The 12,782-nt window shown below is 37.6% G+C and overlaps 1 protein-coding gene across 1 annotated transcript; it reads right to left on the bottom strand.

The window, feature by feature from the left end:
• Positions 1-3,710: 3,710 nt before the first annotated feature.
• LOC113068945 (proliferation-associated protein 2G4-like) lies at positions 3,711-9,446 on the bottom strand. Its single transcript, XM_026241906.1, has 13 exons — positions 9,214-9,446; positions 8,336-8,464; positions 7,867-7,972; positions 7,723-7,792; positions 7,557-7,649; positions 7,100-7,163; positions 6,945-7,023; positions 6,780-6,858; positions 6,554-6,687; positions 6,024-6,118; positions 5,631-5,758; positions 4,594-4,647; positions 3,711-4,503 (listed from the first exon to the last, which is right to left on the bottom strand). The coding sequence occupies exons 1-13, from the start codon at positions 9,299-9,301 to the stop codon at positions 4,438-4,440; spliced, it is 1,185 nt and encodes a 394-aa protein (XP_026097691.1). The 5' UTR covers positions 9,302-9,446; the 3' UTR covers positions 3,711-4,437.
• Positions 9,447-12,782: the final 3,336 nt, after the last annotated feature.

Here is a 12,782-nt window from a genome sequence, read left to right as displayed (position 1 = left end):
ATTGTTCTGTAGTGGTTTGATCGAGATTAAAAAAAAAAAAAAAACAGGACTAGTTCGCAAAAGTAAGTTTAAACTTATTTTTGTATATTTAATTAACAATTTTATTGACAACATTGGTCCCAGAGGCAAAGTTATTCAGTATTAGGAGATCTATCATATGATATATAGATCTAGTATTTGTGTGAATATATGAGCATTTTCAACCAATTTGAGGAAATCTATAAATCTGGTTTTTGAGACCTTTTCTACTGTTATAGCGACACCCATGGTCCGATCTCTATGAAACTTTGCATGATTGTTAAGTCATCTGATATATGTTTCATAAAGTTTTGAGTTTATGTTGAGGTTTTATAGGCTTTTGTTTGGATGTGGCCACCCCCCTTTTATAAATGCCCCGGTTATAGCTAACCAAAAGACAAAATTCAATTTATTTATTTATTTTTTTTGATAATTATTGATCTATAGAGTCAAGAGAATATTACTGCAGTATTTTGGTTCTGATTGGGCCAAAAACCTAGGACTAGTTTGCAAAAGTAGGTTTTTAACATATTTGTGAATGCAAAAATCTAAATTTCAACTTTTTTTTATTATTGATATTCAGTGTCCAGAGAATATTTCTGCAGTGGTTTGGTTACAATTTTGTTCCTAAACCAAGGAAAGCAACAAAGTAAAGTTTTTAGTACCTCAAGCGGTTTACGAGCTTTGGCAAAAAAAATTTTGAACTATAGCGCCCCTATTAGGCCGGATCTTTGCCAGGATGCCCCCTCTGGGAGCTCTACATTCTGACAAAGTTTCAAGTCTCTAGTCTCTTTCAAGTCTTTCCTAAAGGAAAACAGTTTTAAATTCAAGTAGAGTACTTCAGATAACATGCTATAATTCTGTATTCTAGAAGTAATGCAATAAACTGATTTAAAGCCAATCTAGACTGGGTTAAAAAAAAAAAAAGTTCTAGCACAAGGGAGTGACATGCACAAGTTAACACGAATACAGATTTAAAGCCTTCTACACATTGTGCCTCCCAACACTGGATTCTGCAATACCCTAGTTTGATCTTCCAAGTTTTATACAGCACAAATAAATCCAATAACTTCATACAAGAGAAAACACTAGGCAAGAGGACTCTTTAAACCGAAAGATTTATTGAAGACATTAACAAGTGTACTGAGCTGACAGGTCTGAGGAGTGTCCAAAACAGTTCACATGGTCATCAAGACCAGGATGCTTCTGCAGAACTAGGTGATGGAAAACCAAATCCTCATTCAGAAGCAGGCCTCACAGATGGTGGATGAGTGGAGCTTCAGTTGGGCTTCCAGCAGATGCTTGCTGAGGAGATAGAAGTGGAGGAGCACTCTCAGCTTCAGCAAACAGGGTCCAGTTTACTTTGACCTCTGCCTCATCTTTCTCCTTTTACGCTTCAGCCTAAAATAAAAAGGGAATTAAAAAAAAAAAACTATGCCCATTCCAAAGAGAAAAAAATATATAGAGATATAGCTCTTATATAGTTACACATTTACCTGCGCATGCGCTTCTTTCGCCACTGCAAGAAGAGTAACACCATTAATAAACAGATTAAGCGGTTATAAAAAAAAAGAAAAAAAAACACATTACAACTCGATCCCACACATGCGCATTTGTAGCTGGCGCCATTAGCTACATCTTCACCATGCAGCATGGCCGTTCAGACTGAACGGTTAAAATAAAACAATTAAACGATAAAAAACGACTACATTTAGAATAAGCCACCACTATCAACGTTAATAAGCAAGTTAAATAAGAAAAGCAATAAATGTGCAGCGACTGCAAGCTCAATCTGGTAGCCCTGCGACAAAGTGTGTTAGCAGGCTAGCGGAGTAACGTTAGGCCCGAGTGTGTAACACTACAAAACACTGAATCTCAGTTAATGACTATACTAACTGGTTAAATAAGAGTACAGTAAATTAGTTTAAAATGGCAACAAACAGTTGCATGGTTTACACTATATTAGTCAACAAGTAACGTTAACTAGCAAGATTAGCCAGATAACAAGACGCTCCATTTCACTTTAACATGAAAAAATGTACTTACCTTCGCTCTCATGATGAGAAGATGGTTCTGTAAACAAACAAATAATGTTAGTTATCGATGGATGGTGTGTAAATGTCTTAGATTGCGGTGGATTGTATGAGATGGTAACACAGCATCAGAGACAGAGCGCTCCTCACCTCGTCAAGCGAAAGCAACGACTCAAGAGAACGTCATGTGGGAGGACGGACGCTTTTATACGCTTCGGTTGCGTCATTTTTCAGCGACCACAAAAAGAAACGCGTGCCACACCTGTCAATAATTTTATCAAATTTATACAGTGGTCAGGATTTTTCAGTGTGTTCATGATGTGCCTTTGACTGATCGTTGAGCTTATTTATGTGATGCTTAAGCAGTGTTTATGGTACGTGGCCTGAAATAATAGGAAACGTTACAGTTAAAATATAATTTTAATTATTTTAAATATAAACCTATAATTAATTATATACTATTATTAGTTATGTTTCGATTTATAATTAATAAAATAAACCAATGGGTTTAATTAATATGTTTCAGAACTTATAGGGTGTTACCACCATGCGATTTATATTTTTGAATTTCACATAGATGACGCACTGTGTATTCTATAACAGTAGAGAGAAAAAAAAGATATTTAAAACAAAAAATTATGTAATTTCATTATGTCCAATTTAACGGACAAGTATGGCTCCTCTCACATTTACCTCTTTTTTTATTTTACTTGTGTTAAGAAACTATCGTATAAATGTAACATTCACAGGCATTTGGCGAACAGAAATGGAATAATGAGTCCCTGAACAAAGAGTGTCCTGTTTGACACCGGCAGCTGCTCATCCTCATGGACTACTCCAGATTAGCCTCTTCTTTCTGTGAGAGGTCTCGTGCATGTGTGGTTTGCCACTGCAAGGATGATCAGCTGTCCTTCCCACCTGCGTCTGACATCACAGACAAGGCTGTTTATTGCCCTGGTCACATCTGCGGTCCTCGTGCCTCCCTGCAGCAAGTTTATATATGGCATGTTCATACAGGTGAAAAGGAGCCCTGGGCGGACATCTTTCCTCTAATGTTTTTTTTTAATGAGTCAATAGAAAGGTCTTTAACGTAGCAATTTACTATAACTGTGACCTTAATCGCCTGCAGACATTGCATGTGCAATAACTGTTAATTGAACAAGTATGTAAAATATTGTTTAAATCCTTTCCAATAAATATCCCTAAAGCCTATTTGCCTTTTTTTTTTTTTTTTTTGCTGATTTTACCAAAACCGTGGTTTGGACCAACAACATATTCAGTAAAGGCTTATCATGAAGTATTTGGGCACTTGGAAAACAAAAATGAGTTAGGTTTAAGTCTTTATAAGTATTTCAACACTTTCTAGTTGTCAAACTTAGTAGACTATTTTGATAGTTAATATGAACTAAACTTGTGGATAATCTACTAGCACAACTAAAGACAGTAAATAACTCCATAGTTCCTGTTAAATTGCCTTGTGACCAGTTGCTTAACAGTTAAATTATCTCCTTACACACGTCATTGGTTTACAGATGACACTGGGTTTGACTTTTTTTTCTCTCATAAATGTTTTCTGTACACCGTATGACTGCTGTATTCTAATAGATTAATACATTTTATGATACTTGTGTTTGAACTGAAACAAACCAGGCTCTCATCTAACAAATGGCTAATTAAATTTATTAGATGTACGTTTATAAAATGGCAGGATCATTTCATCAGTTAAGTCAATAAACAATGGTTTCAGAAGTCAGGCCAATAAGCTGAGGGGGAGATCTACATCGAAACAGACTCTGGAAAAGCATTTTCATAATCCTGGAAACACTAGAAAACGAATGCTGAATGTCATCTAACAGATCAAGCTTACCAAATTGATTAACAGTGCTTCCAGTGTAGATGGTTTGCTATATTTAAGGTGTAGTGAGGCAGTTATCGCTCCAAAGACTCATTACAGGTCATCAATACAAATTATGATCATTTCCCAACTGACAAAAACTCAACCTTTAACAGACCTCAAACAGGGAACTCATTTGCATGGACACGAATGGCACTTTGTAGCAAAACTGCCTAAAGAGTGCCACCGTTAGACTTTTATTTTTCATGATGGCTTGTACAGTGACAGAGAGGGTCAAAAGAAACCCAGCACTCGCCTCCTGTCAACACAGTTGGACAGTATCTACCTGTTCATCCGTACACTCCCAGCCGCATTCAGAGACAACCAAATGTAAGTAAACTGCGCAAACCCTGTAGCAGTCTTATGTAACTAAATAGGAGGTATTCAAAAAGACAGAAGGCTCTCAGTGGGGCAGGTCATAATTAGCTTTAACGGTTCTGTTCTTTGGGCTGTGCAGAGGCTCTGTCAGTCAGATTGGTTGGCAGTGGGAGTCTATGCAGCAGCTTCGCTCTCAGCCTCCACTGCTTGTCCTGTGGCACTCTCCACAGTTTTGGATGCCTGGGAAAAGACAAATGATGCAAATAAATGTTTCATATTCACAACAAAGTGCCATTAGAAATAGGGAAAGGGGATGGTGATGAAGCAAACCTTCTTTTTCTTCTTCTTCTGTGCCTTGCGGCTGGCTGAGCTTTGCAGTAATGTCTGCAAATAAAACACATTGCCAGTTAATCTTGAATGTAAAAATCAACTAGAGAATTCCATTACCTAGAGTAGGTTTTTTTTTTTTGCTTATGGCCCCTAAATATTTGTCCCTTGTTCACTTACTAAAACAAATCAAAAAAATAATACAATGAACTAATAATGAATGATATTGAATTATAGACAACATTAGGGGTAGATATTGACACAAATGATTAAATTCAATTTTGATTTAGATAATTTTGGGTATATTTATCATGTACAACATTACAAAAAAACAAAACAAAAACAAAAACGAACTCTCTAAAATATACATGAGAGTTAGTTGGTACTACATTACTATATATTGAATGTTAAAATTAACTGATTTGTATATAAACACTTTACATTAAATGAAGTTATAATAAATTAAACATTGAAGACTATTAAAAAATATAATGAATATGCTATATGGTACATATATTTAGCTAAATACTCCTCTTTAGAGTAAAGTTTAGTTGCTGACAAATAAGTTTATGGTCGATAAATACACTTTTTCTAAAGTAAATGTGACGTTACGTGACATTTTTTACAAGCTGTTATACTAACATCTTTCTGCAGCTGAAACACGATTGTTTAACTTCCGTTTCATTAAAATTTTAATCATTTAAAGTTAAGAAATCAATACTTTTACCCAGCCCAAGAAGTTTATTTCAATATAATTTTGACAATAATGTTTTATTAACATTTTATTTTGAAAATACTTTTCATACTTTGACAATTATTCATACTTGGGATCCTTCTACCTATTATTAAAATATTTACATACATAAAATAAAATGTTCAACTAGTATTTAAACAGCAGAATAAAAAAATGCAAAACTTCTTTTAGTAATAATTCTACCAATTCTGTAAATATGAACTTTTAATTCATTCATTATTAAACCTCTAATGTAGCTTCCCTAGCAGCTCCCTGTATGTGTCTCCAGAAGCCCTGATTGTCTCACCTTGAGCTCTGGGTCTTGTACTTCATGCTCAGACTTGTAAAGCTCTGGATCAAACAGTCCAGTGGTGATACGCAGAGGGCCGTTTGCCATGAGCAGCACTGTGAATTTAAACTGTGCTACGTATTCACCTTGAAAGAAAAGAAGGGGAAGAAAGAGACAGATGGTTTGACAATGTGACTCTCGAGACTTTGCTGATGGCACCAAACTTCTAAAATAAGAACAGTCTTTGACCTGGTCATGTCATGCGGCAGATGTGCTGGACGCACTTCACTCCAGCGTGAAAGAAAATTACTTTTCATTTTCATTTTATGACTCGTTGCAAAGGTTTACCCTTTTCATCTTAATGCTTGGCTGAAGGTTTAACATTTTATGACTGTAGGTCTAATGCCTCACCTTCCTTCTCATGCAGGACACTGAAGGGCTGAAGCAGCTCATGTTTGGCACACTCGACCACTCCGAGTCGAGCTTTACTCTCATCCTCAAATGCCCTGAGAGCACAGACACCAGACCACACAAAGACAAGGAGAGCAAGAAATGTGATGAGCAACAGAGGTGAAGAGTTTGTTTTTTCCCATGCACTTTCATTTGACATGCTAGTAAATTCTAAGTCATACATTTGTTTTGGAGGGAAATGCACAAACATATAGCTTGAATACATTATCAGTTTAATGTTTATATATTTATATTATGCATTTATATCATTTATACATTAGCATTCAAAAAGGGCCAGTAGGATTTTGTTGTTGTTGAAGGAAATTAATACTTTTTAATAGTTTCATTAACAGCTTACCTCCCCTTTAATAATGGATTTCTTCATTTTAGTTTTAAGTGACTGCCCTTCTTTAAATGCAAATGCAAGTTTAACTAACTTTCATCTAGTGACAATAAAAATATCAAACCTCATTGAACATAAAACAGATTACCTCAGAGTGAATGGCATGGTATCAAATCGCCGCTCGACCTCACTGAAGAACACCCTGGAGGTCTTCATCTTCAGTCCATACTGCTTGTTGGGGTCCCGCTTGTAAACAGTGGTCCTCTGTCCAGAGTCTCTAGCCTGCAGGAAGAGAGAGAGCGCTGTGATCAGCTATCTGTCGCATGTTAACAGCAGACATCAAGAGACCAGTTGATGCTGAGATGAGTCTTCACCTTTCCCTCTCCGGTGCTAATGAGCACGTCCACAGCGTACACCTCATGCACTTCAAATTCTGCCTTCTCATGGTCTTTCCTTAGAGCAGACAAGGACAGAAAGCATTGAGCATAGAGGAACGCTCAATCATTTTCAAAAACAATCTAGCACTTCATTATCCTGACCTTTGCTGATCGCTGGGGTTCTGAATGATGGTCTTCTCTCCATCAATGACGTGCTGCTTTAACTGATGAGACAGCATGCCTGTGTAGAGACAGAAGGAGCTTTAAAAGCATGCTATGATGCTTCAACAGAAGAGTTCAGGTTTCGGTCAGCTCACCCTCGATGGCCATGCATTTGAATGATTGGGCAATCTTGTTCCAGGCCTCTGTGACCTGAGTGTTCTGAGAAAAGCAGAAAAACAGGCGCTTGATCCATTGCAACTTCCTACAATGCATTTGAAACTCTTTATGAACCACATTTAAATAATTGTTAATGGCTAAAAATTATTTTATTCAAGAAAAATAGAAAACTAATTACTAAAACTATTTTTTCATATAATTGCTATAATAGCACATAAATAATAACACTAAAATAACAATATTTTTTATATATTTTCCAATTTATTAAGTAGCATTCTTCTGAAGATACTGTCCCTTATGTGTAGACCAAGGTTTAAAGTTGGCCCCCACAAAGGGAATTATCCATTTTATATTTTATATTATATTAAAAAAATAGTTTTATTCGTGAGGATGTTATTAGCAGTTAAATACAAGACCGGATTGATTCTAACTAACCTGATTCCCAGGTTTAACCAGCCGGAGAGCAGCTTCTGCACACAAGTGGGCAGCTTTGATCACATCCGCTTTCCGTCCTGTCACAGGAGCATCCTAAAAGAACAGCAAAATTAAGTGCACTTAAAATGAAAAATGAGTTCTGTGGCATTCAAAACAGGAGACATACCTTGGATGCGCCAACCACAAAGCTATGGGCAATGTTGGAGATGAAGCCATCCACATGCACTCCAAGATCACTGTGAAAAAAACAATGTAATAATGAAGAAATGTGCATGCATACATTTATATGTCGAACAGAAATAATACTCACATTTTAACCAAGTCACCGTCCTTGATTGTGTAGTCTGGATCACTCTTCAGCGGTGAGAAGTGACACACACAGTTGTTCACGGACACACAGGTGGGAAAGGCAATCCCTGTCACACAAGAATAAACATTTATCTACTTTTTCATATAGAGTACTTTGTTATAAGTTTGGAATCAATGTTCAATGGTTTCTTATTCTCAGCAAGGCTGCATTTATTTGATCATAAATACAGGAATACTGTAAAATATTACAATTTAAAATAACTATTCATAAGGAACGGATGCTGAAAATTCTGTTTTGCCATCACAGGAATAAGTGACAAAAAACAAAACACTTTTTTTAAATAAATACATTTTTACATACATGACATTTTTTTTAAATAAAGAAAAAAAACAACACATTTAAAATCACTGGTTAAGGTCACTTTTGATTGTAATGAATATTATTTAGCTCTTTTCAGAAGCATTCTTACCTTTCTTGATCTCTTTCTCTTTCTTGAAGACCTTGCCTGTTTCGGCAGTGATGAAAGCGTCTCCTTTCTGGCACAGGCTGAGGACAGACACACCAGGCTTGGCTGCTTCGATGACCACCTTCAAAGCCTCTGAAAGAGAACAATTTCGCATTAAACAACAAAATCTCATACCCAAAGGATTCTGAAGCTCTCACTAAAGCAATATGTGACAGGACCCGGTATGAAGAAGATCAATTCACATGAATTCAGTAAGCACTTCTAATAAAAATAAAGAAATAAAAGATTTCGGTAGCTGACAGTAGCTAAAACTTTCTCAGAACCTGCCAATAAATCTACTGGATGCCTTTTTTCTTATTTTACTGCAGTATAATACCTACTTCTATATATATATATATATATAAAAACTGAAATGCAACAGGAGACGTTAGGCAGAATGACAGGGTCAGTCGCCATTAACTCTCATTGTAAAGAACAAGACGCAATGAAAGTGAATGGTGACTCAGAGACTATCAGTCACTTACATTGCGTCAAACATGTTCTATTGTGGTTCATAGTCATGCAGGGTTTAAAGTAACATCACGGTGAGTAAATGATGACAGAATTTAACTTTTGTGGTGAACAATCACTTTAAATCGGTACGTTACAACTACAGCTAACTGGCTAATCTGCTAGCCAAATATTTATAAACATAAATACCGCTCTTAAAATTACAAAACATCGGCTGCTGATGCTTGTCCGTAAGATTTCAAGTTAAGTGAAGTAAAAAAAAAAACTAGAAATGACTGACATCGATGTCTATCTCACTACTGTTCACAGACACATGGCCGAGCGCTAAAATCAACCCGTTATCACGCATAAAGCTCCAGAATCAATCTTACGGTTCGCTATGTCGGCCCCCATCTTGTACTTGGTGACAACCAAGTCATCAGCGATGGTGTGCTCTTGCTGGTCGTCGTCTCCTGACATGCTTGTCAGTGGTGGGATTCAAGACAAGAGAAGCTCGTAACTTTTTCCCTCGCTTCGCTTGTGGGATGATGGAGCTCAGCACGCTTCAGATCTCACAGCCTGCGCCAGCAGCAGCCGTGGGAACGCGCAAGATGGCCGATCCCTGCACCGCACTTCAAAATAAAAGCCGCAGAGCAGCGGATAAACTGACAGAGTGACCTCTGCGGGAGCTCGAGGAAATTATATCTCGTCACAAATGTTCCAGTTTTTTTGCAGATGCCGAAGAGGGTTTTATGTATAAACAAAGCATATTTAGGATAAATCTTTAACATCGTACATTTCTCATTCTCTCACACCCCACCTCAAGTTTGGCGGGGTGGGGGCCAGTGTTGCCAACTTAGCGACTTTTCAGACCCTCATAGCGACTTTTTTCCAAAAAAGCGACTAGCGACAAATCTGGCGACTTTTTTGACATACCTTATTTAGTCTCTGAGACTCTCCGGTACTGCCGCACGAGCTCTCTCTCTCTCTCCCAGCGTGCGCACACGCCTCTCTCTCTCTGCATCTGCTTCTGCTATGTTCAGCGGGCAGAAAGGAGCAGCACTTTCTGTTAAAAAATATATTCTGTTGCTTCTAACTCTATTTTACATACAAGTATAGCCGAAATCACAATACAATCACTATCTTAATCTTATGTGTATGTGATTTAATTAGACAATGTCGTGAATAGGATTTTAGTGCAGAGATTAACATCTTTGAGAGCTAGTTATGTATTCTTAATGGACCGCGTTTCAGTCATTATAATATTAATTCCGTTGTCGGACAACAAAAACATTAAAATATAATAATAAAAAACTTTTATTGAGAATTTTGGCTGCCTTAAAACGCAGTACATGAGCATAGAAAGGGCGAGATAATATGACGCACTTACGTCATGAATATGCTAATAAGCCTATGACGTCATCTAGCGACATTTAGCGACTTTTCAGGCAGGGTTTAGCTACTTTCCATTGAAAGAAGTTGGCAACACTGGTGGGGGCACTGGTCTGCTCATTTCAAACAATTGGAAATGTTCAACCCACTCTCCCCTCTGCAATTATAACTCATTTGAATCTCATGCATCACTATAACAGCTCCTATAAAACTCCTATAACAACCTTCCGGAGCTGAATGGACTGCTGTGCTCATTTCTGGAGGATGGCAGTCCACTTTAAGTCTTTGGCGACTTCAACATTCATCTGGACAAGTCATACGCTATAGACTTCCATTCACTCCTTGCTTCATTTGATCTCAAACACCTTACCACTACAAGCAAACACAAATCAGGCAAGCAACTTGACTTAATTTACAGAAGCAAAACAGATGACAATTTTTAGAACCCCTATGTCTCTCTGACCATTTCTTTATTACATTTAAACTATACATTTTGCTATGTGCCACCAACCACATACTGGTTACATTTAGACAAAAATACACTCCCTTTCACCCTCCTATCTTTCCTCTGTAGTATCCTACTCTCGTCCCTCACCTACCCATTTCTCTAATTGTGGATGTGAGTGCAGCAACTTGATTTCTTTACTGTAACCTCTTTTCTAGGCAATATTTGTCCTCTCTCATCCAGCATTGGCTGCCCCTGATTATCCAATGTTCTTCATGAGCATTGGACCAAACTCAGGGCAGCAAAGAGAAATGGCCCAAATCAAAAGATCCGTCAGACTCTGCTGAAGTCCATAACGCCAAATCTTCATACTGTATTTCAACAACAAGATCAACAGCGCTCCAGACACATGTAATCTCTTCAAAACATTTCATTCTCTCCTATGTCCCCCTCCACCCCCTCACACCACTTCTATAACAGCTGATGATTTTGCCACATTCTTCACAGACAAAACTAGAGCAATGAGTAGTAAATTCTCAGCCCCACACACACAGGACCTCAAACCTACCACACCCACAGCTAAAACTCCCATCTTCTCCTTTTGTCCCCTCACTGTTGCAGAAGTATCTAAATTTCTCCTCTCCAGTCATCCTACAACAAAGCCTCTCTAGACCCAATCCCCTTACACCTCCTCCAAGCAATCTCTTCTACACATTTACCAGCACTCACACACATCATCAACACATCTCTCCTCACAGGCACCTTCACCAGTGCATTCAAGCAGGCTGGGGTAACCCCACTGCTCAAAAAAAAACCCTACACTAAACACTTAATTTACAGATAGCTACAGACCTGTCCTCCTTCCATTCATAGCAAAAATCCGCAAATTAGTTGTTTTCAACCAGGTATCACTGTTTCTTTCACAGAACAACAAACTGGACACTAAACTGTCAGGTTTCAGGAGTAGCCATTCGACTTAGACTGCACTACTGTCATGGAAGCCCCCTGGATTACAAGTCAACAGTTCTTATTCTGCTGGATCTATCTGCTGCGTCCACTCTCTCATCACTGGGCATCACAGGGAATCCAGTTCACAGGTTTGAATCTCACTGGTAGGTCTTTCAGGGTGGTCTGGGGAGGGGAGGGGAGGGGAGGGGAGCTATCCAAAGCACATCAACTGGTCATTGGGGTTCCTTGGACCCGTTTTCTTCTCCATAAACACTACATCTCTGGGACACATTATACAGGCATATGGTTTTTCCTATAGTTATGCTGACGACACACAGCTCTATCTCTTATTTCAACCAGTTGATCCACTGGTAGCTTACCTCCTTGCATAGGCTACCGGTTGTGGCTTACATCAAGTTCAAGACATTGCATAATGCATATAGAACAGCCACAGGCTCAGCACCTGCCTACTTCCACTCACGCTTACAAAACTACATCCTCTCCAAATGTCTGAGATCCGCTAGTGAGCGATGCCTTGTGGTACCATCACAGAGAAGCTCAAAATCACTTTCCAGAACATTCTCTTTCCCCATTCCTGGCTGGGGGAATGATCTTCCCACCCCTATGTGGAATAATGTTCAAGCGACAGCTGAAAATTCATCTATTTCAACACTGCTTGACTTGAAAAAACATTATATATATATAAATATATATATATATATATATATATATATATATATATATATATTCCTAATCTAATATTTATTAATAATCTAAATAATTTAAATATTTATCAACACACACACACCTACACAAAATGTTATGTTCTTCTAAACCCTAATCTGCTAATCTGTGAAGAAAACAAAGAAAAATTCATAACAAATATCATGGCATTTTTTTTTGTGTAATTTCCTTTCCAATCAATCTGTATTTTTTCAAAACTGTCCTTCTTCAGATTTTGTGTTGTCTCTATCCTCAAAGTAACATGCATGCTCTTTGTATGAAATTACAGTTACAATAGTTTGCACTTTAAATGTGCCAACTGATGTCATTTTCAATGACCTTGCTGAGTTTATTGTGGTTCATGAAACGACTCTAGATCTGCTGTTTATCAAACTGTGAACATGTTAATTTTATTATTCCTGTGAAGAAATCTAAATCAATGTATTGAGTTTG

This window comes from Carassius auratus, unplaced genomic scaffold (assembly GCF_003368295.1).
Source record: "Carassius auratus strain Wakin unplaced genomic scaffold, ASM336829v1 scaf_tig00000254, whole genome shotgun sequence".
Taxonomy (NCBI): domain Eukaryota; kingdom Metazoa; phylum Chordata; class Actinopteri; order Cypriniformes; family Cyprinidae; genus Carassius; species Carassius auratus.
This window is presented reverse-complemented; position numbering and strand designations above follow the sequence as displayed.

Excerpts from the sequence above, each read along its gene's own strand:
- LOC113068945 (XM_026241906.1), bottom strand. The coding sequence starts at position 9,301 with ATGTCAGGAGACGACGACCAGCAAGAGCACACCATCGCTGATGACTTG. Across the intron at positions 7,024-7,099 it reads CAAATGCATGGCCATCGAGG|GCATGCTGTCTCATCAGTTA; the intron begins GTGAGCTGACCG and ends GTCTCTACACAG. Across the intron at positions 5,759-6,023 it reads TGTCCTGCATGAGAAGGAAG|GTGAATACGTAGCACAGTTT; the intron begins GTGAGGCATTAG and ends TTTTCTTTCAAG.